Source organism: Scatophagus argus, chromosome 5 (assembly GCF_020382885.2).
Source record: "Scatophagus argus isolate fScaArg1 chromosome 5, fScaArg1.pri, whole genome shotgun sequence".
NCBI lineage: Eukaryota > Metazoa > Chordata > Actinopteri > Scatophagidae > Scatophagus > Scatophagus argus.
In genome coordinates, this window is record NC_058497.1 from 23753866 (window position 1) to 23779383 (window position 25518).

The 25518-nt window shown below is 44.5% G+C and overlaps 4 protein-coding genes across 9 annotated transcripts; 3 read left to right on the forward strand and 1 right to left on the reverse strand.

Moving 5' to 3' along the window:
- Positions 1-5628: 5628 nt before the first annotated feature.
- si:ch1073-83n3.2 lies at positions 5629-8015 on the forward strand. Its single transcript, XM_046388886.1, has 4 exons — positions 5629-5990; positions 6226-6259; positions 6477-6663; positions 7494-8015. Exons 1-4 carry the CDS (start codon positions 5740-5742, stop codon positions 7847-7849), a joined length of 828 nt encoding a protein of 275 aa, XP_046244842.1. The 5' UTR covers positions 5629-5739; the 3' UTR covers positions 7850-8015.
- Positions 8016-9914: 1899 nt separating this feature from the next.
- On the forward strand, positions 9915-13523 carry LOC124059649 (cytochrome P450 2F3-like). The gene is made up of 10 exons (XM_046389850.1): positions 9915-10115; positions 10223-10471; positions 10545-10707; positions 10845-10994; positions 11553-11713; positions 11940-12116; positions 12248-12389; positions 12493-12680; positions 12762-12903; positions 13095-13523. Exons 2-10 carry the CDS (start codon positions 10301-10303, stop codon positions 13274-13276), a joined length of 1476 nt encoding a protein of 491 aa, XP_046245806.1. The 5' UTR covers positions 9915-10115; positions 10223-10300; the 3' UTR covers positions 13277-13523.
- A 693-nt stretch (positions 13524-14216) lies between these two features.
- LOC124059647 (cytochrome P450 2F5-like) lies at positions 14217-19783 on the forward strand. Its single transcript, XM_046389849.1, has 9 exons — positions 14217-14575; positions 14753-14915; positions 15233-15382; positions 16598-16758; positions 17477-17653; positions 18135-18276; positions 18408-18595; positions 18687-18828; positions 18962-19783. Exons 1-9 carry the CDS (start codon positions 14405-14407, stop codon positions 19144-19146), a joined length of 1479 nt encoding a protein of 492 aa, XP_046245805.1. The 5' UTR covers positions 14217-14404; the 3' UTR covers positions 19147-19783.
- LOC124059651 (cyclin-dependent kinase-like 1) lies at positions 19694-25513 on the reverse strand. Of its 6 annotated transcripts, none has more exons than XM_046389857.1 (11): positions 25373-25513; positions 25247-25294; positions 24868-25056; positions 24436-24557; positions 23400-23472; positions 22724-22814; positions 22158-22358; positions 21510-21592; positions 21346-21402; positions 20900-21052; positions 19694-20802 (listed from the first exon to the last, which is right to left on the reverse strand). In XM_046389857.1, exons 3-11 carry the CDS (start codon positions 25033-25035, stop codon positions 20707-20709), a joined length of 1044 nt encoding a protein of 347 aa, XP_046245813.1. In that variant the 5' UTR covers positions 25036-25056; positions 25247-25294; positions 25373-25513; the 3' UTR covers positions 19694-20706. The 6 variants fall into 6 exon arrangements, with proteins under 6 accessions (XP_046245813.1, XP_046245815.1, XP_046245809.1 ...); XM_046389859.1 differs by having other exon boundaries at positions 22158-22355; positions 25154-25294; XM_046389853.1 differs by having other exon boundaries at positions 25154-25294.
- Between the last annotated feature and the right edge of the window lie 5 nt (positions 25514-25518).

Below are 25518 nucleotides of genomic sequence, written 5' to 3' on the forward strand. Positions count from 1 at the left end.
TATGAGGACATCAAAGTGGTGGTTTAATCTTACGTGCATGCAGTAAACTGTTCCTGTTTGAACCTGTTGACATGCTGACGTCTTGATAAATCAATATTCTGCATGATTTCCCCCTGTGTCATTGGTTTGACGGGTTTAACATCGTGTTTAGGGTCCGAGCACGCAGCCACGCTGACAGCTTGGTTGATTCATGTGTATTGTTAAAGTAAAAAGATTAAAAAGTAGAAGATAATAAAGGATAGAAAGAAAAGATCATTTGGCTAAAAAAATCCACGAAATCCTCTGCATTTCTTCCATTGAACTTCATCAGTGACTTTACAATTTATTTGTATTTTTTTAATTGAATTGCTCCCAACAGTTTATTTAAGCAGGCATATTAATGTCTTATTTACAGTGACAGTATTTCAGTAAAGAAATACGCTGTTCTCACTGCACTGTTTATATTTACTGCCTAACCAGCATTATGTCATCAGAATGTCTGGATTTTGCCTGAACATAAAGTTTCAGACAAAACAGGCTGAAGCACCATCAGCTGTAGTCTAAATAAACGCTGCTGTTGCTGCTTTCCATCAGACTGCGGGTCTTGTTGTGTTGCTGCAGCCTGTGATGTCTGAGGTGATGCAGGCGCTCGCTGCCTGGGTGGAGGCCCTGCACAATATTCAGAGCATTCGGCAATAATTGATTTGCTGCGTAGATTCCTGCTTTTTTTGTTGTTGTTGTTCCCATGATAATGATGATGGGAGGTGCTGGGACTCAGGTTCACGAAGACCTGAGTCCCACTGGCCCTTTAAGAGTGGCTCTCCGAACAGTGTTGTGTTCCCAGGATCTTTAATGGAGACAGAGAGGCACTGAGAAAGACCCCATTGTATATGTTCTCTTTTCAATAGGAGCTTGAGCAATGGTGCTCTCACTGCTCCCAGATAGAAGCCCACAGAGAGGGGGGGGGGTGCAGGAGGGAGGGGAGAGGGTCACCAAGGGGGTCCTGTACAAGAAAGAGGGGCGTTCTACTCAAAAACACAAAGTTTTTGGGGCTGGATGGGGCTGGAAGGAGTGAGTGTTTGGGTTCTGGAGGGGGGCTGGGCTTCAGCTCAGTGTTTAAGTTTGAGCCACACCAAAAACCCAGCAAACCTGATTCACCCAACAGCAAGACTTAAAGACTTAGGGATTTTTAGATCAACCTAAAAGGGGATTAGCAGAGTTGAAAGCACATGTTTCCAGTTATAAACCACTTGTGCGAACAAAAAGAAGTTATGTGGACAACAGTTATTATGTTCTCTCACAAAGGCAGACTGCAGTGCCAATATCCAGTTAGTCTGCAGGGCCTGCTGAACTGTTTCGAAGGAGAGTCGCTGTTGGCTTTGAGACATGGGAAACACCTTCCTGCTGCTCTCCCAGCTACAGCCCCCCACCCCCCACCCACCTTCTCGCTCTTCTTCCTCTCCTTCATCTTCTTACTGCAGACTGGATGCAGACAGACAAACTGCTTCCCCCGACCTGTTGATACATCACAGGGACTTTGATGACACGTCACTGGTGAAAGTTTACGCAGACTCTTCTGCCCCCTGCTGGTGACAGAAGTGAAGGCCTGAAATACCTTATCAGATTGCATTAAGGTAAACAGCAAATAAAGGCTGTGATGTCAACTCATGTTAAAAGTTCTCTTAGCTTTTACTGAGCAACTTGTAGGTGAGTACACGTGTATGGGCACTTTGGTTACAAGAATGGGAACATACACCAATTGAATGAAACAATACTGACACGCTCGTATCTCACAGTGACAGTGTTTTCACAACTGTTCTTCTTATCTACTTGGCCCAAAGGGTGATGGTGATAATAAACATCAGCTTATACTGGGCCAAATCAAAACAAAATATTTGTGTCGTCGTGGTCGCTTTGGGTTGGCTCCAACAGAGGCGAGCGTGAAAGTGACAAGACTGAACCCTTTAAGAGTCGGCTTGGCCTTCGCGTTGAGAGCAGCACAGCAGAGCAGACGCCTGCTGAGGCCGACTGCCGCCATTCTGAACATCTGCTTTCTCTTATACGTCGACTTCATAAAAATCCACTTGACAATACAGACTGTGACTGTAAGGAGTCTCATCCTCGGCTTTTAATAACTCTCTGTTTACAATTAGGAAGTTTTTAGAGTCACTTTAAACAGAACGAGGCTTCAAACAAAATTCCTGACACATCACTGGTGACAGGCTTGGTTTCGTTTTGTTTGGGATGTTTGTTGTTAGCACATTTCTTCAGTTACCTGCTTGTTTTTGTCAGGTTGTCAAGTGTTTTTAATTTTAGTGTGAAAGCATACACCGTGCATGTGGGACTCGATCCCGCTTTTTGGTGCCAGTGAGTCTGAACAGTGTGGCAGTGAGCTGAAAACGTGGACACTGTGGCTGTCCGTTATATACACAGCAGTGGTGGTCAGCATTGATCTGGCAACAAAAATAAATCAATAAAATCACTGTTATTATACTGTCAGTATAACCTCAATGAAAAGGTTCAGGACAGGTCGAGCACCAGTCCTGTATGGATATTAAAGTTTCTTGTGACAGGATGATTGTACTGCAAAGCAGAGAAAGAAGGTTTTTGATTTAATTCAGTTAGCTTGATTGGCTTACAAAATGTTTCCAAATTACAGAACCCCAGCATGTATCAGTTTAATTCATATTTAATGAGATTATGTCCCTCTCACTCACAAATTTGGAGGATTTTCATCCAGATGCAGGCAAACAGGCTTCACCTGGCGAGAGACAACATGGTTTGATTTGCTCTCGTTCTTGAGCAGGGATTTCTGCTGCGTGAAACGTCAGCGCAGAAGACTGCGGTGGGAGGACAAGCGTCTTGGTGTGGGTTTTTGCTCAACCAGAAGTCCCTGATTTAAGACCAGTTGGGTTTACTGAAGTGTCCATGAGGAAGCCACTGAATCAGAGGGACTCCTGGATGAGGGCAAAGTGACAACAAACCAGGAGGGAGCTATAAAGAACAGTGTGTGTTCAGATTCTGTTTGTCATTTCCTGCTGAATCCTTCTTGATGTACTTAGTTTTCCCGTGGGATATATGAATTATGTGTCCCTCTTTCTCTTTCGTGAACACAAGGCCTGTTTGATTGTGTCGTGATGGTGGCTCTCCTGGATCCCTGTTGTTACATAATGTTATTATCAGTGTGATAAGCAACAGCAGGCCGATACAGTGAATGTCGTTTAATCCCACCAGGATATTTGACATTGAAAAACAGTTAATATCTTGGAGGTTGATGCTTGGCCACGTATCCCAGGTCTGGGCAGATTAAAATCTTGGTTGGGCCTATCAACAGCACTGCAACAACAGGCCTCCAGCTGTGCAAGAATAATAATCCCTCTGTTTTTAATCTGCCTGAGCGGGAGGTGATCCAAGCCCTGGTTCGCAGGCCATCCAAGGGCTCAGAGATACACTGAGAAACAGGTCTGATGACAGTTTAATGATAAGCTATTATGGATCAGCCATATGTTGTGCGCAGGACTGCGAACGGAGGCTTAAATCTGCGTATGTGTTCCTGAGAGTGGAGCAGCATTGGAAAGTCCAGCGTGACATCTGGTGATGGCCGCGATCAAAACTGTGGGATCGTTCTGGTGGGATTTATCCATTGCTATTATGATTATTTGCCTTGATGTTCTTGACGGCTCCAATTCCACTCACAACAGCGAGGGTTTAATGGAGGAAGGCCTAAATAGTGGGGATTATTGTCTCCCTCTCTCTCTCCCTGTCGCTCTCTCTTAGCCTATTTTTCAGCATCAAACGCTCCGACTCTCATTTCGGTCCCTGTCGCTGTGATGACCACCAGCATGAGCACAGCAGGGGTTCACCGAGGCTTCCTCAGGAAATACGGTAAGCCTGCTCTGGTTCCTTCATCTGTTCTCTGCCTTCATGTGATGGCTGTGGTTCTTTGTCTGATTGTTGTTTGCTTCAGGCTGGTGCTCTTTCTGCCGCTTCAGAAGTCAAGCTCATATTTTATGTCGCCCTGTTGCCTGCCCACATATGGCTGACTGTTTGTACTTGACAACAGGGTTAGCAGTGTTGTTTCTCAGCAGTGTTGATGTCATTATTTGGTCCATGAGAAGAGCTTTGACCTAAAAATGCAAACAAACATTAGGCTACACTGTTATAGTCTTACATTTAGATTTATTGCATTGAGTGTATCAGTCTTTCTCTGTTAGAAGTAATCAACTGTTGGCTTTTATTGCTCTTAGGGCAGCAAAAATCCATAAGGCTGTTAACGCGATTGAATGAAGAGGAGCAGTGACTGAGATCAGCCTTTTGACTGCAGGATGAGGAATATCAATCTGAGAGTCGCTTTGTTGGAAGTAATCGCTCCCAGATGTGTTTTTATAGAATGACGAGATGTTCGATCTCAAAGCCAAGTCAGGATTCAGGACTCAGCCAGCGTTTCATGTCTCTGTGCTTATGTTACATCTGTTTTATATCTCCTTCAGTTTCATTTGATGATGCTCAGCAGACATTTCTAGCAATATCAGCAGTAAAGATTAAATTTTTTACTTTTTTCTTCCCATAACTGTGGGTTAACTGTAGTAAAATACCTTAACTATAATGATTTATTATGTAAAATCTGTAATGTTGTTGCAGTGTTTCTAAACAGAGGCCATGATAACCGGCGTCTAAACTCAGATTCCTCTATCAATCAGCCTCTCTCGCTCTCTTCTGCACAATCCACCTGCTGATCTTTAATCCTCTGTATGGAGAAATAGAGCAGATCTTCCACATTCACCAGCATGTGCTCTCCATCTAATATGATTATTACACAATGGACGGCTGTCTGGGACACTTACAATCTAACGTGATCATGTGTGTCTGTCCTGTCCTGTCCTGAAAGCTCACAGTGCGTTCAGAAGCTTTTCCTTTTGCTTCTACAGGCCGAAGGTTCCCTCAAGAGATCCAGACTCACGAAACACTTAAAAGTGCAAATATTACTTATAGATTTGCCTGAGATGACTGGTTTCAGGGAAGGGAAGATTTACATTATTATTTACTTGTAACATTCACAATTTAATACCACTTTTAACGCTGTTGTCTTCCTTTTCTATTTATTTGTTCTTGTCATTGTGGTATTTTTAAAATAGGATATGCCGTATGTTTGAACAGCACCTTACTCCAAGTGTAAATGAATGCCTCTCATGTATTTCTAAATTTCAGGTGTTTATATTCTTTTATCGCTCTCACAGTTTAATTATGGGCTACTACAAAGTTTGGAAGGCATTAAATAATGTTGATCAAGACAATATGGTTGTGTTTCATGAGACAGAGAGGAAAGAGGAAAATCGCAAACTCTCCGCTATACTGACAGACGGTAATTTTAAAGATGACTGATAGATTTTAGTGATGCTAGCAGCTCTATGTTGCTCTGTTGGTTCACCACTTTCATCCAGACTGAAATACATAAACAACTATGGCAGCGATTTCCATGATATTTGGTTCATCAGGTCAACATTTTAATTTATCTGATACCTTTTATAACCATTGTTGGCATTGCCATCAGCCTACTTTGTGCTAATTAGTAAATGTTAGAATCCATTTTAACGCCTGTAAAACACAAACATGTTGCCTTTGTAACTGTGAGCATGACTCTTCCACGTCTGTTTTCATCTGCAGCAGCTGCTAATCTCCTGTGATCCGCGGTAAATCACTCCAGACTCCGCCTCCTGCACGCTCAGTGTCTCTGTTTCTTCTTCTGCCGCAGGGGGCTTCATGTTTAAGCAGTGGAAGGAGAGGTACCTCGTGCTGACCGTGGAGGGAAGCCTGCTGGTGTGCCGGGACGCAGAGTCCCCTCCTGACCAGGTGGTGGCGCTACAAACCAACTGTGAGTCGATTGCAGAGGGACGAGAAATTCTTGACCTGCCCAAGTTGCCTCCGGGGGGCAGGAGGGACTGCTGCTTCGCCCTCATCCTACCGCAGAACAAGTTCCTGCTGCTCCTCACTGACAACCCCGATGACTGCAAGTGGGTGTCACACAACGGGCTCAAAAGCCCTTTGCCACACTCATTATTAGATGTTAAGCGCACATGGTGACATGTTGACTTTTGCAAATGCCAGGGTTGAGGTCTTGTTTGTCCCACTGACTGTGCAGATGGTTATCAGATTGGGACAGCACTGCACTTGCTCTCGTGCTGCTATAATCATCTACAAATCTGGCTCTGGTTCAAGTATAATGACTCATCCTTGTATCTTTTACAGTCTGTGGCTGAAATTGATCAGGAAAGTGAGGGAGGTGAGTCAGCAGTTTTGACTTTAGCCTGATTTTACTCTTGTTTCAGTCAACCCTGTTTTCATGTCCTCATGTCAACATCACACCTCTCGTGTCTTGTAGCGTGAACCTGAAAACATTTTAAAACCAGCATCTTCACACACAGAAAGGGAGTTCATTGGGTCATAATATATGAGGCTTCAGTGTCAGTGTTATCTCTTACGTTTGTATCTTCTTGCAGGGTGTCACGTCACCCCTGACCCTTCAGAGACAGCGCAGCATCACTCCCTGCATCACCGACAGAGACCCCCTGCCCGACTCCTCCAGCGATAAAGAACCCGGGTCGCCCAGGGTCAGCGAGGGCACCCCTCCTCTGTCTCGAGTCACCGAACGAGGAGGCTCCTTCAGAGACAGAGGCCAGAGCCAAGGTCTGCTCTCAGGTCATAGCAGTAACCCACAGGTCGTAGTTACATTAGGGAGTCCAGCACAGCGAGAGAGCTCGGTGCACAGTGAGGACAACATCTTCATCACTTCAATGACACCATCTTGGTTACATTCAGCAGAGTGTTCAACACCAGCAAATTACAGAACGCCATTCATCCAGTTGAATGGTGGCATAAAGAAACAGAACCAACCAGCAACCAGTTACAAGCAAAAGGATGCTGCCTTAAAGTGAATTTTTCTGTGCTTGTGTCGGAGTGATGAGCGTGTTTTCTTCATTTGTGCTTTAGTGCACACAGTGTAGTGTGGCTCTTTTCCTGTGTGGAAGGAGGGTGAGCGGAAAGATTAAAAGGCAATATCAGGTTATTGCCAGGTAAGCAAACATTTTTCCATTCACACGTCCAGCAGACAACATGAAAGACGTCTCCAATTTGTTTCCACCGACTAAATTTAAGCCTCCACTTGCCTTTTACTTCTGGTTTGTCAGGCCAACACCTGTGATGGATGTGTGAGGGAAAATCTTTTTGGTTGAGTTCTCAGTTGTTATGTGTTTTGTGCAAATGATCCAAATACACACGGCTGATGTTGGTGTTTATACAGTGTCCATCTTATACAGTGACGGTCTGCTGCTACTTGATCCCACACACATCCAGGATTCCTGGAAGACTTTGCTTTGGGGAGGGGGACTCAAACTATGCGTTGAAAATTAAACTGAGAATTTGGCAACTTTTCCCTAATTTGGTGTGTTTAATGAATACAGACGATTTAATTATAATGTCGCATGCTGTTCATATTATTTTCCAAATTTCTTCCGCAGCCGGTGGATCATGGCGGGCTCAGCGTAGTGTTTCGGTGGCCCCGCCTCATCGTGTGTCAGATTGTCTTCGCCATGGCAACAGCAGCGATGCCCGGGCAGTGAGGGCAGTGTGCCTGCTGATGGGAGGGGCAGCGGCCTCCTCCGCTCTGGGCTACCTCAACTCCTGCTCCCCTTCCTCTCCTCTCGCCAGCAGGGCCCCAGAGATGGCCCTTGGCGCCGGGGGCTTCTCCGAACTCCCCGCAGGAGGCTCCTTCCACGCCTGCAGCCAGGACGTCGACTCCCCGCACTTCAACAGCTTCGACTTTGAAGGAGACTCCGACTTTGATGCGTTTGACTGTGGAGGATTTGCTTTTTAGTTTTCAAGGGAAGGAAACTGAGAGACCCTTTACTCTCACAAAACCTTTGTTGGTATTCCTTTTTACTATAAGGGCATTGTTATTAATGAATCCCTCGTTGGGTTATCTATACGTCTAATTTATAAATTAATGAAGGTCTTCTTCCTGGCTTTGTGCCTGTGCTCTTCAGGTAAATCATTCATGATCTTGACTCCTCTGAACAGTGTCTGTCTGTGTTGTATCAGTCTTTCCAACAGCCATGCAGATGTTCACGAGGAAATTTTAGTTTCAGAACTTAGACAGTTGTGTCTCTCCGCTGTTTGTCTCACCACTATGTTCATTTTATACTTGCTTTTTTTTTTAATGTTGGCCTCTGTGTGTATTTCCTCCTCATCCATTACACATTGCCCGATTTCCTTTTTCTGAAAACACCCACCATCTGCACATACCATCATTTTACAAAAACTGCAGCCCAACGCTAAATAAATCCTGCTGTCAGTTATGACTGTGCGTCTTTCTCTCTCAATCCATCTGCTGTTTGTTGGCTGGTCTGGAGCATCAGCGCAGACAGCAGGCCAAACTTTGGACAGGAGGGATGATGGAGCAGATTTGCACAAAAGCAAATATGCAGAGCCTGAACGGCCGCGTGAGCTTATCGGAGATTTTGTCGCATAGGAAAAATAATCTCTTGGGTTTATGTCCCATGTGCTGGATGTGGATTTGTGTATATGTGTGTGCTTGCAGACTTTACGCCTGAATGGGTTACATGTACTGAGAACATCCAGCAAAGACTGCGTCCAAACCACTGAGTGAAAGGAAAGCCCGATGGAACAACTACAGACGCCTTCTTAATGTCAGGACTGACCAAGTGGTCATGATCCCAACTTTCACACAAACGAAAATAAATCATCGACATCCTGGAGAATATTCTCTTTTCCAAATTTAATTCTTCATGCTTAGAACCACAGCACTTTTCGATTATCTTTTTACCACAAAGATCACTTGTGCTTATCATATGATCATGCAGCACTTTTAAGCCTCATTGCTCAATATTGGTCTGATTACCAAACCAGGCCAAACAGCCATCTATCCCGGAGATCATCCCCCCAAAGCCACAGGTTGTGTCTGTTTTGTAGTTCAGTAACACATGGTCAGGAATGTGTTACTTTAATGTGCCATTAAAGCACAGCATCAGCATCAGCATCAGCTCACTCAGCATTTAAGAGTTCACACCTAATTTTAAGAGTTTTTGATGTTGTGGTTGTATTTTAATTTATTTATTATCACATGATGTCTGGGTTCACCTCAGTGAAAGCCACAGGGCTGTGATGACATCATACCTGGACTGTCAGTGGTCCAGATATCCAGTCAAAGAGTCAGTTCAGTGTAACAAAGGGTGTGTTCAAATCAATGATAATGACGACTTCTATACAATTTTTTTTTTATTTCTCCATTTATTTCCCCTAAAGTGCTTCCTGAATGGTGTGTGTGTGTGTGTATGCACGTGCATGCGTGCATGCACCTCCTCCTGCTCTTGTCTTGTTTCCTAAAATGTTTTGTTATTTTATTTATTTGCTCTGTGTATTTATCTGGTGTGGAAAACATATTCAATATAGTCATTGTGTGCTTTGTTTTCAGGGTGATAATGGTAATAGGCAGTGCTGTTATTTTGTATTTCTGAAGAGCGGACGCAGGAGAAAAGCAAACACATGAGGGACCACACAGAAACATTCAGTCAAACTTTATGGCCAGAACAAGCAAAAACTGGAACATCTTTAGTGGAAGTAAACTGTTTGCATGGCCTTAAATGTTGGACACACAAACAAATGAATGCTGGCCAGAACATTTACTGAATAAACAAGATGGATGATGGATGAATGAAGCAATGGGTTTGCAGTAAAAGTCTAAAAAGAGCACGTGAAAGCTTTGTTAGATTACTCCCTGTGTTTGTTCCTCTTTCTTCAGCTTCACTCTTTAATCCTTATCTTGTCCTGATGGCACAAAATAAACAGAATACGTTACATAACCGTTTAACAATCTGAGGCTCCGCTCACAGACTTGATTTACTGACGCACAGCGTACAGAATGATGTGGTGTGAAAGGGAGTTTTCACTGGAGTGTGCAGCGCGGATGGTAAACTGACTTAATGATGTATTCAGCCATTTGCAGTTCAGAGTTTGAAGTTTGGATCAAGAATGAATGAATGTGGTCTGAGGATATTTTATGTTAGCGGAGAGGAAGGGGCCAGGAAGCCACCGCTGGCCAGCTGCTGCAAAGCAAAAATCAGGTGAAGGTGCATGACGATACACAGGAGAGTCACATGACTCACCTGTTGCATAGTGCAAAACTCCCACCAGCTCTCTGTTAAATATAAACACCATCATCTATTACCAGCATTCACAGAGTGAAATTGTGTATAAAAGAGGCCTGCTGACCAGGGAAGAGTGGAGAAGACACAGCGGAAGGAGCATCATGGACCTTGCTGCGACAGTGATCTTGGCAGGGCTAATCTTAGCTCTGCTGTGGCTGCTGAGGGTAAAAAACAGCAGGAAGTATCACTTGCCTCCAGGACCTGCTGCACTTCCTCTCATAGGAAACCTGCCACAGCTGGAAAAAAGAACACCTTTCAAGAGCTTTGTCAAAGTGAGTTTAACAATAAATTATTAAAATTAGCATCAGAGTGTTTACTACCCTGACACATCGTGTCTTTGTCTAGTTCAGTGAAATCTATGGTCCTGTGATGACGTTGTACCTGGGCTGGCAGCGGACGGTTGTTCTGGTGGGATATGACGCAGTCAAGGAGGCTCTAGTGGACCAGGCAGATGACTTCACGGGCAGAGGGCCGCTGCCGTTTCTGATGAAAGCAACAGAGGGCTATGGTAACGCAAGACACTTAGTATCTGTCATGCCTGTCAAAAGATATGGGTGGTTTGTCAGTGGTTTCATGCCTGCATGTCTCTGTATTTACACGGCTTCTTTTCCATTTGGTCAACAAGCACCCATTTCCTGTTGTCAGGTTTGGGGATCAGCAACGGCGAGCGCTGGCGCCAGCTGCGACGTTTCACACTGTCAACCCTGAGAGACTTTGGGATGGGACGCAAAGGGATGGAAGAGTGGATCCAAGAGGAGAGCAGACACTTGATAGCCCGCATAAATACATTCAAAGGTGTGGCTGATGCGCATTTATCTCTCTTGCTCCGGCCACACGCTTTAACTCTCAGCTCTTTCTGATGGTTGCCTGCAACGAGCTTGAGCTTAACTCACAGCTTTGATTAACTAAGATGCCAAATATTTAAACCACATTTCAACAAATATCACGTGTGGTTAACTGTCACACTGGAGGTGACCGGCTCATTAATGTGAATTTAAATAATACTTTTTCACATTTTATGATCATCAATACAAGTTAATGATTGGCTAAAATTAAAGAGGTTACCACAGTGAAACCTGTGAAGCAGATTGTGAGTATGTCCAAACACCCAGATAGCTTTGTGTTGTGCATGCAGGGTCAAGGATTGTGGTTTCAGGTTGCTTGAAAAACACTGACACGGCAGGATCCAAATTGTGACCGTTGATGCCCTGAAACGGTTGCTCAAAAGATCCCAAATGAGTCGCATTTCTTCTGGTATCTGAAGCATTTATATGGCAGGCAAAAACACGTTCCGCCTCTTGGTCTTCATCATCAGTTTTTCCTCTGATCAGTTGTCTTCCTCCGCTCCTCTAGCCAAGCCGTTTGACCCCACCTTCCTGTTGAGCTGCACTGTGTCCAATGTGATCTGTTGCATGGTGTTCAGCCAACGCTTCAGCTACGACGACAAGAAGTTCCTGCACCTCCTCAGCATGATAAATGGGGTTTTGAAGTTCAATAGCAGCTTTTTGGGTCAGGTGAGTGGAGGTGGGAGCCTGAAAGTCAGAAGCTGATGGTCCTCCAAATATAAATCCATGTTATTCCTAGTCTGCTTATCATCACTGATACATAACGAGAAAATATTCTGCCAAAACCTGCCCATGATTTTGGAATTTTGAAACGACTGTCCCACATACTGAACACATTTCTACATTACTGTCCCATGAGGAACAACACTGCAGTGTGACTGCTTCCCTCCCACAGATGTACAACATCTTTCCCTGGCTCATGGAGCATCTGCCCGGACCCCAGCACACTATGTTCGCTCACATTAAGGAGCTGAGAGAGTTTGTCAAGATGAAGATCCAGGAGCACAAAGACACACTGGACCCCAGCTCCCCAAGAGACTATATTGACTGCTTTCTCATCCGAATGGATCAGGTTGGAAAGAACTTTACGATTACTTGGTTGTTTTTAAGGGATTTCTCATTCAAATGCCTGCTGACTGAAGTGTGTTTTGTATTTTTGAATTTTGACTACATTGTTGATCTTACACCAATTTGTCTTCTCAGGAAAAGGACATTCCCACAACTGAGTTCCACAATGAAAACTTGGTGTCAACAGTGATGAATCTTTTCCTGGCAGGAACGGAAACCACAAGCTCCACCCTCAGATATGCCCTCAGTGTGCTGATCAAATACCCCAACATTCAGGGTAGACCTGAGCTTAAATACACTGTGGTGGTTCAGATCTGAACCTGCTCAACATAATCAATAATAATGGAGTGGAAATGTGTTTATTTTTGTCCCACCTGCAGAGAAAATGCAGCAGGAGATTGACTCTCTGATTGAACATGAACGTTGTCCAAAAATGGAGGACAGGAAGTCCCTCCCCTTCACAGATGCAGTCATCCACGAGGTGCAGCGTTTTCTGGACATAGTCCCCTTCGGTCTCCCTCATTATGCACTCCAGGACATCTCGTTCAGGGGTTATACAATCCCCAAGGTATCCTCCATCCCAGGGCATCATGTTCCTTAGAGGAAAAAAATTGCACTGTGACCCCAACATGATGTCTCGTCTCAACAGGGCACTGTGATATTCCCCTTGTTGCACTCTGTGCTGAAAGAGGAAAAGCAATGGCAAACTCCCTGGTCTTTCAACCCTGACCACTTCCTGGACCAGAATGGCAACTTCAAGAAAAATCCTGCGTTTCTGCCATTTGCTGCAGGTAAAACTCGGTCCTGTTAGCTGACAAATCATCAGCTAACGTGCATGTTAACAAGCTGGAATTACATTAACAACCTTATATGAATGTGCGTTATATTAAGTTTTGTCTGTGAGTGCAGTTTGTCTAAGACATTTTCTGCCACATCACACTCCATGTCTTTTCAGTCTGACGCAATTTGTGTCTCTCCACAGGGAAGAGAGCCTGCGTTGGCGAGTCCCTTGCTCGTATGGAGCTTTTTCTCTTCCTGGTGTCGCTGCTGCAGCATTTCACCTTTTCCTGCCCTGAAGGCCCTGACGGTATGACCCTCATTCCAGAGTACAGTGGCTTTGCCAATATGCCTCGCAGGTACCAGCTCATGGCCACAGCGCGGTGAAAAGAGGATCTCCACTCAGACAGCTGGACGACTGTGCAAACCTGCACGGCTTTATTGTGACACAGCAACGTTTTCGAGCAGTTGATGCCTCTTGTTACCTGGCTGATACAGCAAACAGGCCCATCAGACTCAAAATTTAAGGAACAGATTCTCTCCCAGTGTAATTCTGAATAATGTATTTTGGTTTGGTTGGTTTTCCATGTATTTTCTCTTTGGTGTGAATGTTAATAAACTCTGTGAACGTGTTCTAAAACTCATGTCAGTTTTATTCATATCATCCAGAATCGCAAATCACAATTTGCCTCAAGGGGCTTTGCAATCTGTGCCGCTCACGACACCCTCTGACATTCCTCTCTCGGGATGTTCAGTGCACAAAATAAATCAGAGAAAACATCACAAAAACAAGTTTTAAAGTCAATAAAGAGCAGACAGTTAGGGAGGGCAGTTGAACTTTGTTACAGTTTCTTTGTATTTAACTTCTATAATTGTCCAAAAGAGTCCTAAGTTTGAAACCTTCATTGGAAGAGAAAAGGTTCTTTTGATAAACAGAGTCCTTGACCCTTGTCCATCGGTAAATCATTAACTCCAAAACTGTTTGTCAGTCATAAACATATTTATTTGAATTATGTTGCCTGTTTTCAAAAACTCCTCACTGCGACGTTACTACAGTTGAATCTACACAAAGAACATCTTTATCTGAAGCAATTCAGCGCTTGGTGCAGACTCCATTCTTCTTCTCTCTGCACAGTAATAATTTACTGATGATCCCTCTGCTGAAATTCCAGTGGTTGTTGTCCTCACTTGACATGACACACCGCTCTGAGATCTTCCCTAACCGAAACAAAGTAGTTTCAGCGGCCAAACCTTTGACACATTCAGGGCGTTTGTGTTGTGCGTGTAGTTGTGCGAAGCCTCGGGGTAAACCAGCAGCCATGACGTCTAAAAAGCTGTAACATTATGACATTATTTCCTCCTGTCAGCTGTGCACATGAGAACAACAGGAAACTCAGGCAACCCCTCCCACCGCTGCAAACAGCAGCAGTTTTAAGTTAAGTGCCCAGCCAGCTGCTCCCTGTGAAGACGCAGACCAGCTCAGACCTGACTCGGATCTGCTCACCTGTGTGCATTATGGAGCTCTTGGCCATGTTGATTTTAGTAGGGCTGCTTGTTGTTTTGCTGTGGCTGCGGAGCCTGAGGAGCAGTCGGCGGTTTCGTTTACCTCCTGGACCCTCTGGCCTGCCTCTCATAGGAAACCTGCTGCAGCTGGACAAAAGGGCTCCTTTCAAAACTCTGCTAAAGGTGAGAATGGAAGCTTAACTGTAATTCTGCGCGTGCACTGTGCTTAAATCTACTTCTCTACGTTTCTCTTTTTTCTTACCAGTTGACTTTGAGCTGCAGGCTGTGTTTGTGTGTGTTTGTTCCTGGCATGTCCGCACAGGAATCTAAGTTGTGTTTACGGTTGTGTTTCACGTCCAGCTCAGTGAGAGCTACGGGCCTGTGTTGACTGTGTACCTGGGCCCTCAGCGCACTGTGGTCCTGGTGGGCTATGATGCGGTGAAGGAGGCGCTGGTGGACCAAGCAGATGACTTCACGGGCAGAGGTCCCATTCCTTTCCTGGTGAAAGCTACCAGGGGATATGGTAATATGGGAAGCTGATGATATGTGCCTTAACCTAACCTAACCAAAAGACAGTGAAGGTATCATCTGCACTGTGCAGACGTAGTTTACTAGTGAAAAGTTCCCAAATGTTTCTACGAAACTATTGCAGCTTGACATGTTTCAGTTTGACACTAGTTTATTTTTACTTCTTTTTAGTTTTCATAGTTTACTTATTTTAAACCACGTGTTTCAGATTTCCATAGCACATTAACAGCTATAATTCTTAACATTAACAAGCTTTTTTTTGCCTGATGTATCATGAATTTCCATTTAACCACCATTCCTGCATCCTAAAAGGTCTGGGGATCAGTAATGGAGATCGCTGGCAGCAGTTGCGCCGCTTCACCCTGACGACCCTGAGAGACTTTGGGATGGGACGCAAGGCGATGGAAGAGTGGATCCAGGAGGAGAGCAAACACCTGGTGGCCCGCATAAGTAATACCAAAGGTATTCAAAAATGCCACACTTGTCTTGTTCCAACCAGTCAATATTTTTTAGACTTTAGTTGCTTAAATAAAGTGTCAATAAGACATGTGAGATTTTATTTTGACTTTAAGTTAAGATAAGATAAGATAATCCTTTCTTAGTGCCATAACTGGGAAATTGCAGTGTTACAGCAGCCAACAGAATATGGAGGGTGGAGGATGCGCATTCAAAAAGAGTAAATACACAGGAAAACAAGCACCTGCAGCTGTACACAGTACAGAAAAGAAAAAGACTATTTACACTAGAGTCCCTCAGGTTATGATCAGTGGATGGATAACTTATTGCACAGATTTTGTTTCAGGGATTAAGTAAATAAGTACTAATCCTTGTAGTAGTGTTTACACGAGTAAAGATTATTGCACAGTTATTATTCCACATGTATTATTGTCCAGATAACACATTCATCAGCTTTAAAATGTCCACTGTATCAGCTGTGCTTGTTGTGGAGTCTGACAGCAGTGGGCAGGAAGGAGCGGCGGTACCTCTCCGTCACACAGCTCGGGTGGAGCAGTCTGTCCCTGAAGGTGCTGCCCAGTGCTGTCAGAGTGTCCCGCATGGGGTGGGAGGGGGTCTCCAGCATGGATGACAGTTTGGCTATCGTCATCCCGTCACCCACCTCATCCACTGAGTCCAGCAGCCCAGGACCGAGGCGGCCCTCCTCACCAGTCTGTCCAGCCTCTGTTTGTCCCGGGCAGAGATGACCACACCATAAAAGATGGCTGATGCTGCCACAGAGTCATAGAAGCTCCTGAGAAGTGGACCCTGTACTCCAAAGGCCCTCAGCCTACTGAGCAGGCAGTCTGCTCTGGCCCTTTTTGTACAGGGCGTCAGTGTTGTCAGTCCAGTCCAGTTTGTTGTTGAGGTGAACGCTCAGGTACTTGTAGGAGGTGACTCTCTCAACGTCTGTTCCCTGGATGTTCACCAGTGCGGGTGGGGTGTGTTGGTGCCTGCTGAAGTCCACCCCCAGCTCCTTGGTTTGACCAGCATTGATCTGGATAGTGTTGATCTTAATGTTTAAGACATATGCACGTGTATATGCAAGTGTAACTGGTGTATTTTTTTTGTTTTTTTAACTTGCATGCAGCGTGAAATACGCAGGGCCAAAGAGAGTGTTTGCTATTTTGTGCTTAGAACAGTGTGTTCAGTTTTAGTGAGCACTTTCTCCTTTCTCTCCAGCTACACCTTTTGATCCCACTTACTTCTTGAGCTGCACTGTGTCCAATGTGATTTGCTGCTTGGTGTTCGGTCAACGCTTCAGCTATGACGACGAGCACTTCCTGTACCTTCTGCAAACAATCTCAGAGATTGCCAGATTTGGTAGCAGTCCCTGGGGTCAGGTAAGAGGAGGAGCAGGAGGTGTAAGGTGTTAGTGGTTAGACGAGGTGGCTTTGAGCCACAGTAGTCAGAGATGACTACTGCAGGGGAGGGGCACGATGATAAGGGTGGTGTCTCTGTGTGAGAGGTCGAGACACACTGATATGTGCTTTTGTGCTTACGCAACAGTCACTAACTTACCTGCTGTGGCTGACAAAGTGAAATGTGTACTTAATAAAAACAAACACAAGCAGATGTTTGGCAGGATTCAGTGTGTCCTTAAAGTCTGCATTAGACAGGCTGTCTGTATGCTTTAACATTTTGATTAAGCAAATTCATAATCTTATTGGAGATATTGGCTTTAGGCCTGGTTCAAGCTTTTTCACTGAATATTTTTGTTTTGATTGGTTTTCAGCAGCTCCTGGACGCTTCTGCTTCCAGCATTGTTGCAGGTTTTTGTGATGAGTAATGTGCATTCATTTGCTCATTTATATTTTTTCTAAATGCAGTGTACAGTCATTCAATTGCACTTTCTTAAGCCACAGTCACACCACATAAAATTCAAGTTTCAAAAGTGCAAAAACTATTCTTTCAGTCTGCTCTTTTGGGGGATGAGCTGCAGTTTGTTGGTGCATTTTTATCTGAGCAGCACCACAGATACCAAAGCTTGGCAGGTACTTCCTCCTCAGATAAAAACCAGTTATGGGACATAATATTCACACGAGTCCTCTTCACTCACAGCTGTATAACGTCTTCCCTTGGCTGATGGAAAGGCTGCCAGGCCAACAGCACAAAACGTTTAGCAGGATTGAAGTGCTGAGGCAGTTTATAATGAAGAAGATCCAGGACCACCAGGACACGCTGGACCCCAGCTTGCCCAGAGATTACATCGACTGCTTCCTCATGAGACTCAGTCAGGTATATATGACCGCACATATAGTCACGGTGAACCAAGAATCAATTTGTTTTATTTACTCTCTGCACATTAAAGGGATAGTTCAGGTTTTTTTTGTTTTTTTAAGTAAGGTTGTGTGAGGTAGCAGACAGGAGTGTTTACAATGTTCTCACCGTGTCACCTTGCTGTCAGACAGGCTTTTCTAATGGGAAACTGAAGCCATTGTATCAGTCTATGCTCTCTTCAAAGCCACCAGACAGAAACAGCTTCAGTGACACATGGGACACCACTTCAGAAAACCTGAACTGTCCCTTTAAGCATACTTACTCATCACACATATTTATTCACTGATGAAAATGCACACACTCCCCATAATAACAGATATTTCTGCAAAAGCTGAGGTGCACAGATGTGCTCCCTTGAAGCACATTTGAACTCCTTTCATTTTGATCCTGCTGGTTGTGTCGTCATATCAGCAAAATGGTTCTTGTTTCATTTCCTTAGGAGAAGCACATTTCCACATCTGAGTTCCACTATGACAACTTGGTGTCGACGGTGATGAATCTGTACCTGGCAGGAACTGAAACCACCAGCTCAACTATCAGATTTGCACTAAATGTACTAGTCAAATACCCAAAAATACAAGGTAGGACACAGAAGCAGATTTTCTACCTGCTTTCCTTCCTTTACTGGTGATTTCACTGTACTGTACTTCTGTACTTTGTACTGTACTTTGTCTCGGCATTGATTAATTAGCTGTTTTCTCACACTCTGAAGAGAGCATGCAGCAGGAGATCGCCACTGTGATTGGAAAGGAGCGCTGTCCTTGCATGGAGGACAGGAAGTCCCTGCCTTTCACAGACGCAGTCCTGCATGAAATTCAGCGTTTTATGGATATTGTCCCCATGAGCATCCCTCACTACGCACTCAAGGACATCTCTTTCAGGGGTTACACTATTCCCAAGGTGCTCTGGATTCATCACTTAAAGTGTTATTGATGCAGAATGTTCCCAGATTATAGAAAATGTCCCATCTGATACAGTCTTGTCTCAACAGGATACAATAATTATTCCCTTGCTGCACTCTGTTCTGAAAGACGAAAAACTGTGGGAGGCCCCTTGGTCCTTCAACCCACAGCACTTCCTGGATCAGAATGGCAACTTTAAGAAAAATGCTGCTTTCCTGCCATTCTCTGCAGGTGATTTTCCTTCAAATATATTTCATTTCTGGAGTATGATGTATTTAACAGGATAATTATAAACTCAGTCCCTGCCATAATCCTTCATTTATTTCAGTCATGTATCCTCATTGGCCTCCTTGTTATCTCTCAGGAAAGAGATCTTGTGTTGGAGAGTCCCTCGCTCGCATGGAGATCTTCCTCTTTATGGTGTCACTTTTGCAGAGTTTCACCTTTTCTTGCCCTGGAGGACCTGACAGCATAGATGTCAGCCCCGAGTACAGCAGCTTCGTCAATCTGCCTCGCAGATACAACATCATTGCCACGCCTTGCAAGTGATGCCTTGCGGCACAGTCCTGGGTTTTCAACCTTTCTCTCTGGCCTTCAAGCTCCAAAAGGTGGATTACATTCATTCTAAGGGACCTATTTTTTGTGTGCATGTGTACATTGAGCACATTAACTTCTCTAGTGCCTGTAAATCTTGAGGTTTGCCATGACATCACGAAAAACGTAGACAGCGTCTTCTCAGAGCCAACAGGAGCACATGTTGGCACATAACCTCAGAATGTAGAACCTGAGTGGGCTTCGATGGTCCCCAAATCCTGTTTTAAAAACTGCACTTACACTTTAAGTGGTGGGAATCTCCACTGGTATTGCCAAGTAAGCAGCTGACTTTCTGAAATATTTTTGTCACACATAAATACTCTTCAGATTGAACTCCTGCAGTACAAACAAATGTTTGCATTTTAATTTCATTTAAGTGGTGGTAAAGGAAAAACAAACTGGAATCTGTTTTCTAATGTGACTTTGCTGAACTCCTGCTGAGATAGTAACTGAAAGGTGACATTAAATATTGTCTCTTGTGGAAATGACTGTAAATGGTGTGAATGGAAACTTAAAGAAGAATGTAAAGAATTGTATTCTACTTTATTTTTTACTGATTATGCAATAAATACCGAACGTTTCTTGTGACTGACTGGAGGATACGTAACCCCAGGTTAGCATCCTGGTTTACACTGACGTACAGCAGGGAGCTTCATCTGTAATTTGATGAGTTCAAGGTCAGGTGATTGGTCAAGCTGTGTGTCAGCCTGTCAGGGTGTTGACGGATGTCCCCAGCGTATTTCTGTCTTGTGTCTGAGCAACAGAGTCAATGTCCATGTGAGACTGAGGACTGTTGTCAAAGACTGAGGCTGCAATGTGTTAAGAACTCATCAGATTACTGAGAGCACCGACCTGAGCCTTAAGTAGAACAACAGGAAGTAAACATCAACTATACAGGATTATATGGTATTGTATCATATATTTATATTTTGGGTGGAATTACGATACAAAATATACAACATGTGTAGTAAACCTGAAGCTAAAACATTCGTTCATTCGTTTGTAATAAAATATGAGAAAATAATGATAATTAAAAATGTCGTTTTCTTGACTGTCTAATTTAACAGGTGAATCCTAACATGTAGTATAGGTTTTGTAGCCAGAACGAACCTGCGTGGCGTTCAGGTACCAGAAAAGAAGAAAACTGTAGTACTCTTGTCCAAGCGATGATGGCACACTGATGACTTCAGTAGGATATTTACTGTGGTTTTGTAGAGATGTGAAAATGCGGTGCTCAAGGTGTCTTCAGTGCTGTCACTTACTGTATTCTTTGGTAAAAATCACTGTAGCCTAAATGTGTTTCCTAACCTGCAACCTTCAAATGTTCTAATTATTGTGCGTTGTGCAAAGTGATAATAATGTCAACAAACACTACAAGTGAAAGTGACCGCAGAATTAAAATACGCTGTCTCACCGTCACACCCAGAATATATGCAACTGTATTCAAATGATTGCACATAGCATAGCGCCAGTCCATCTTTCTCAGTTCAACTTGCAGATCGACGCGCTGCTTCGTTAAATGTTGGGCAGGTGATATTTCTGCTTCACCTGTTTCTTGACGTCCGGCGCTGGTGAGATGTTGCTGTTGGGTAGCTGAGGCAGGTACTGAGCCTACGGAGAGAAAAGAGAGAAGGGTAAATGGTGCACGGCCTGTAAGTCTGTAGCTATGGCATGTTTTCTCACAGCGCTAGCCTTGTCTCATGCTCACCCCTGCCTGCCGGCGTCGGGAGCCTTTGTCGTGCCGCCTCCCTGGGCGCTCGCCATCACGGCCCCAGCTGGCCCCTCCCTCCTCCTGGAAGTAAGGCAGCTCCAGTAGCTCTTCGCAGGACAGCCGGAGAGAGGGGTCCATCACCAGGCATGACTGCTCACACAAAGACGCACACACACGTAGCATGTAAATGCGTGGCATATCAGAACATGGACAAACGGATTTCACGCTGGCTGGACCCAGAGTGTTTAAGGCTGACACCATATCCAGTTTAGAGTTTAGAGAGTTCAGAGTACTAATTTACCTAAAACATTACTTATTTAAAATGTTTTTTGAATTGTGACAAAGATAGGCACTTAGAAGATAATTTCACTTTTGAAAAATTAGCCGTGATGAGTTGAAATCATGGTGATGTGCCAGTCATTCTCCATGGCACGTAAACATACCTTCATAATCTGGAGGGCATGAGGAGAAACTCCATGGAAGCGCTTTTCCAAGGGCTCCTAAGAGCAAAATCCAAAAAAAAGAAAGAAGAAGAAGAAAAAACATCAACATCAAACAGACTTCATCACTTCTCCACTGAGGGTAAAGATGGTGTCAGGACTCGCACCGTCGTGTCGGGTTCAGGAATACTGACTCCACTGAAGAAAACATTGGAGCGGAAGACCTGCTGATGACGAGGGATCAGGTCACCTGACGGCAGAAATCAGATCATCAAAATCTTCATCCAATATCAAAAACTGAATCAGTGTGTGTGTTGCTGGAAATTTTGGTAATTGTTTTGCAGATGAAAATGCTGAACTAAGATCTGAAACATCTGCTGTACCTGTCAGGTTTACTGCATTCAAAATAAAAGATGCCTGGTGTGTGAAAAGCCCTTATAGTCAATTTTTATGGTATTACTTAAGCAGAAAAAACATGTATAAGTAGCTGCTCATAAAAGCTTATTCTGACATGAAAATAAACTTATCTCTAAGCAAAGTCTAGACATGACGTAACTGATTTTCCTCCTGGTGATTCAGGGGATTTAACAGTTTGCAAAGCATACATAAGCACACAGGCAGAAATGATCTAAAGTTCAAGTACACAGTCATGGCCAAAAATATTGGCACCCCTGCATTCCTGTCAGACAAAGCACCACTTCTCCCAGGAAACTGTCGCACTTACAAATGCTCAGGTTTTCTCGTGTTTATTTCTTTTGTTTGCATTTCCTATTCACTAAAGGGGATAAATTCTCGATGTGCTCCCGTCAGCGTACCTAAAGTTTGTCGGATGAGGTAGAGCTGATCGACGTCAGATTTCCCGGGCCACAGTGGATTCCCATGTAGCAGCTCGGCAAAGACGCAGCCCAGAGCCCACACGTCTACTGGGGGCCCGTACTGAGTGTCCCCGACCAGCAGCTCAGGGGCCCGGTACCAGCGGGTCGCTACGTAGTCCGTGTAGTCATCCTCTGGTCCTGCTGAGTATCCGACACACACAAAAGGATGGAGATAACTTGCACTGACACACACACGCTTGGATGCTGAATAATGGACACTAAATAACACAGACATCGTAGAGGAAGGGATTACAAGGCATGCTGAATGACTACATGTTAATGTATGGTAACACAACACGGAAACCTAAGGAGGGAGGGTAAACAGAGACACGCTACACGGAGGAGCACTAACTGGCTGAACGGTCCTCCTATGCAATGCATTCATCGAAACACTGAAAGTGAGGAGGCCATCGGCAGGAACTGGTGCAGGTTCTGTGTTGAATAAGTCATTAGAGGCACATTAACACTAAATGCACGTAAATGCACAGGCTCTCTGGATGACCTACTCAGGATGCGGGCGAAGCCAAAGTCGCAGAGCTTGATGACTCCGGTTTTGGTGAGGAGGATGTTCTCGGGCTTTACGTCCCGGTGGATGCACTGCAACATAAACGCTCGGGATGAAGGATTTGGCAACATGACACGCAGTCTCTTAGTGACAGAGGGAGAGGTTTAAGGCAGACAAATTAGGAGAACACGTGGAGGAACAATAGCCAAACATCAGAAACCTGCACACTTTAATACTGAAACCGAACACTGCACTGCAGTCACTGAGACTTAAATGATTCCTGGTGTGGGTCACTGAAACCTGAACAAAGTGTGAGTTTGCTCACTGTTGGTGTATGTATGTTGAAAGTCTTACGCTGCTGTAGTTATTTTTCCCTTGCAACTACATCGTGGAATATGCAGAACAAAACGCGTTCTACATTCTGTAAGAAAAATACATTTTCCAATCAGACTTTGTATGGGTTCTTTTTCAATGTAATCACACTATGAATGAATTACTGCATGGCCACTTTGGAGAGGAAACTATTACTTGAGTGTACTGTGCTGTTCTAAGGCAATCTTAATAAACCCCAAACTTATCCTTTAAGACAAAAAAAAGAGACTGTGCGAGAAAAATCACACCATCAGTACATGAAAAACAAAGCATTAAATGAAGAACCAGATTAAAAATGTACTAACATTGTGCTTGTGGCAAAAGTTCACAGCCTGCAGCGTCTGCCACACTATACTCTTCAGCTGAGCCTCAGGTACCCTGCAGACGGCGAGAGACAAAGGAAGGCACATTACTGCTTTACCAGTCCTGTTCTCCTCATCTATTATTCCAGCTATTTCAATAAAAGAAGTGGTGCTTTACACGGCCCTCTTGTCGCCCGGGTAACCTTAGGCCCGTCTCTAACGGCAACAGCGCCTTTGTTTTCAGGAGCAGCTAGAGTTTCTGCTGCACAGCCTTGTGGGAAAAGGAAAAATGGTGGTCAGACAGCAGCTTGCTATTGTGACCTGGGCTCGCTGTGTTCACATGACAAAATCCTATCTGGTGACCATGAGCTGCATGAGGAACGCTTGGAGCGCGGTGCAAAAAGAGGAACCTGTTCCCCTGAGCACTGAGGTCACATTTAGCTCTACACTGGGCTGCTCGTCCCTCGCTCTGTCGCCAGCACTGACACATCTTGTCAAATCTCTTGGCAGCAGTCTTAACTTCCCCTTTGAAATCCAGCCTGTTCCGTTCTGTACACACAGTGAGTTATAAGGTCAACTGGATGCTAAACTCCTTAAAAAGGAGGGGCCCATTCTTTAAAGTAGTATGCAGTATAAAGGCCCCTGTCAGTGTTACACTGATGTACTGCACGTTATATTGTTCCATGATTATGATGTGAGCAGCATAGAAACTAGAAGCTATTACTGTCAAATAAAGGCAGTGGAGTAGAACGAACAGTTTATCCGTCTGAGATGTAGTGAAGTGAAAGGCGAGTGCTTCAAATCTGTATGCAAGTACTCGAGTAAATGTACTTCGATCACTGCGCTTTTGTCATGAATTGTTATAAAGGTACCAACAGACACACTGCTGATGATGCAGCCTGAGTTATTATGTTCACCTCCTGGTGTGGCCCTTCAGTACGATTCACAGCTCTGACTGAGAGCCAACAGGTACGTTCAGCAACACTACTGAGCAACACTCCACCAGCCTGCGTGTTGCACGGCCGAGCAGCTGACGTACCCTCGAGGGTGTCTGTCCAGCTCGTTGAGGACGGTCTGCTCACAGAACTCGAACACCAGGTGCAGCCGCCTTTTCCTCCTGAACACCTCCAGCAGGTTGACCAGATTGACGTGTTTCAGCTGCTGCAGGGCCAACGGAGGACATGAAGAGTGTGTCAGCGCTCAGAAACCCAAAATGCTTGGCAAAATGTGTCATTAAACATTAAACCTGCAGAGGATTCATCTTGACACGCCTCCAATTTTATCTCCACACTTTCTTTTGTTCATTTGTTTAAAGACTGTTTCCAATCGCCTTTCAGGTTTTGTAATCATACCTGTCACCTTACTAACAAAGTTAGGTGCTGTGTGTGCACCTGCGTGTGTGCACGTGTCCACCTGTGGTGTTGGATGTGAGCAAACTTGATCCTATTAGGTAATACCAATCTCTTCTTACCTTCAGCATGCGTATTTCTCGCAGTGCAATCTTCTTAATGACCGGGTCGTCTTCAGATTCCACAAATTTCTTAATGGCAACTATCTGTCCGGTGTCTCTGTGTCTGCATTTGAACACCACACCGTAGGAACCTTCGCCGATTTTGGCCAGCTTTTCATATTTCTCCATTGGGCAGGTAGTAGCTGTCACCTGTCAAAAACATGCAAACGTATTCACAAACTCTCTCAGACGTAATAACGCGATATTTCATCATTTCCCAAATAAAATAAGATCCTTTGGGGCTTACGGTTTTCTCCTGTTGTCTAACCTCGCAGAAGCGTGTGAACTCATGCACACCTCGTTGACTACACTTCACCTAACGGCTGAGGGACACGCTCACCTGTCCACAGTCTGGGACAGGGTCTTCATCGACAAGTCAGCCGCCCACCTGGGGATGATCAGAGCCCATCAAAAGGGGCTTCACCTCATAACACCAGTGTGGAATCTTACATCCGCTGTTACTCACTCCCTCCGCTGACTCCTCGTCCTGCGCGTCGTCACCGCCTTGGTAACCCGCTCAGGTTGTTATTTCCCCTCGGCAGCGTGCGCTAACTCACGTCTTGGCTGTGAATCACTTTGTCAAGTCGAAAGACGATGTCTCGTGGCCATATT

Bases quoted from the DNA above. Each gene is read 5' to 3' on its own strand.
- LOC124059651 (XM_046389857.1), bottom strand. From the start codon at position 25,035: ATGGAGAAATATGAAAAGCTGGCCAAAATCGGCGAAGGTTCCTACGGT. The intron at 24,558-24,867 runs GTAAGAAGAGAT...TTGGCCCTGCAG, and splicing joins GAGAAATACGCATGCTGAAG to CAGCTGAAACACGTCAATCT. The intron at 20,803-20,899 runs GTGAGCATGAGA...TTCTCTCCGTAG, and splicing joins CCCGACGCCGGCAGGCAGGG to GCTCAGTACCTGCCTCAGCT.
- LOC124059647 (XM_046389849.1), top strand. From the start codon at position 14,405: ATGGAGCTCTTGGCCATGTTGATTTTAGTAGGGCTGCTTGTTGTTTTG. The intron at 16,759-17,476 runs GTAAGAGGAGGA...CTTCACTCACAG, and splicing joins GTAGCAGTCCCTGGGGTCAG to CTGTATAACGTCTTCCCTTG. The intron at 18,277-18,407 runs GTAGGACACAGA...CACACTCTGAAG, and splicing joins CAAATACCCAAAAATACAAG to AGAGCATGCAGCAGGAGATC.
- si:ch1073-83n3.2 (XM_046388886.1), top strand. From the start codon at position 5,740: ATGTTTAAGCAGTGGAAGGAGAGGTACCTCGTGCTGACCGTGGAGGGA. The intron at 6,260-6,476 runs GTGAGTCAGCAG...ATCTTCTTGCAG, and splicing joins TGATCAGGAAAGTGAGGGAG to GGTGTCACGTCACCCCTGAC. The intron at 6,664-7,493 runs GTCTGCTCTCAG...TTTCTTCCGCAG, and splicing joins AGACAGAGGCCAGAGCCAAG to CCGGTGGATCATGGCGGGCT.
- LOC124059649 (XM_046389850.1), top strand. From the start codon at position 10,301: ATGGACCTTGCTGCGACAGTGATCTTGGCAGGGCTAATCTTAGCTCTG. The intron at 10,708-10,844 runs GTAACGCAAGAC...TCCTGTTGTCAG, and splicing joins GAAAGCAACAGAGGGCTATG to GTTTGGGGATCAGCAACGGC. The intron at 12,117-12,247 runs GTTGGAAAGAAC...TTGTCTTCTCAG, and splicing joins TTCTCATCCGAATGGATCAG to GAAAAGGACATTCCCACAAC.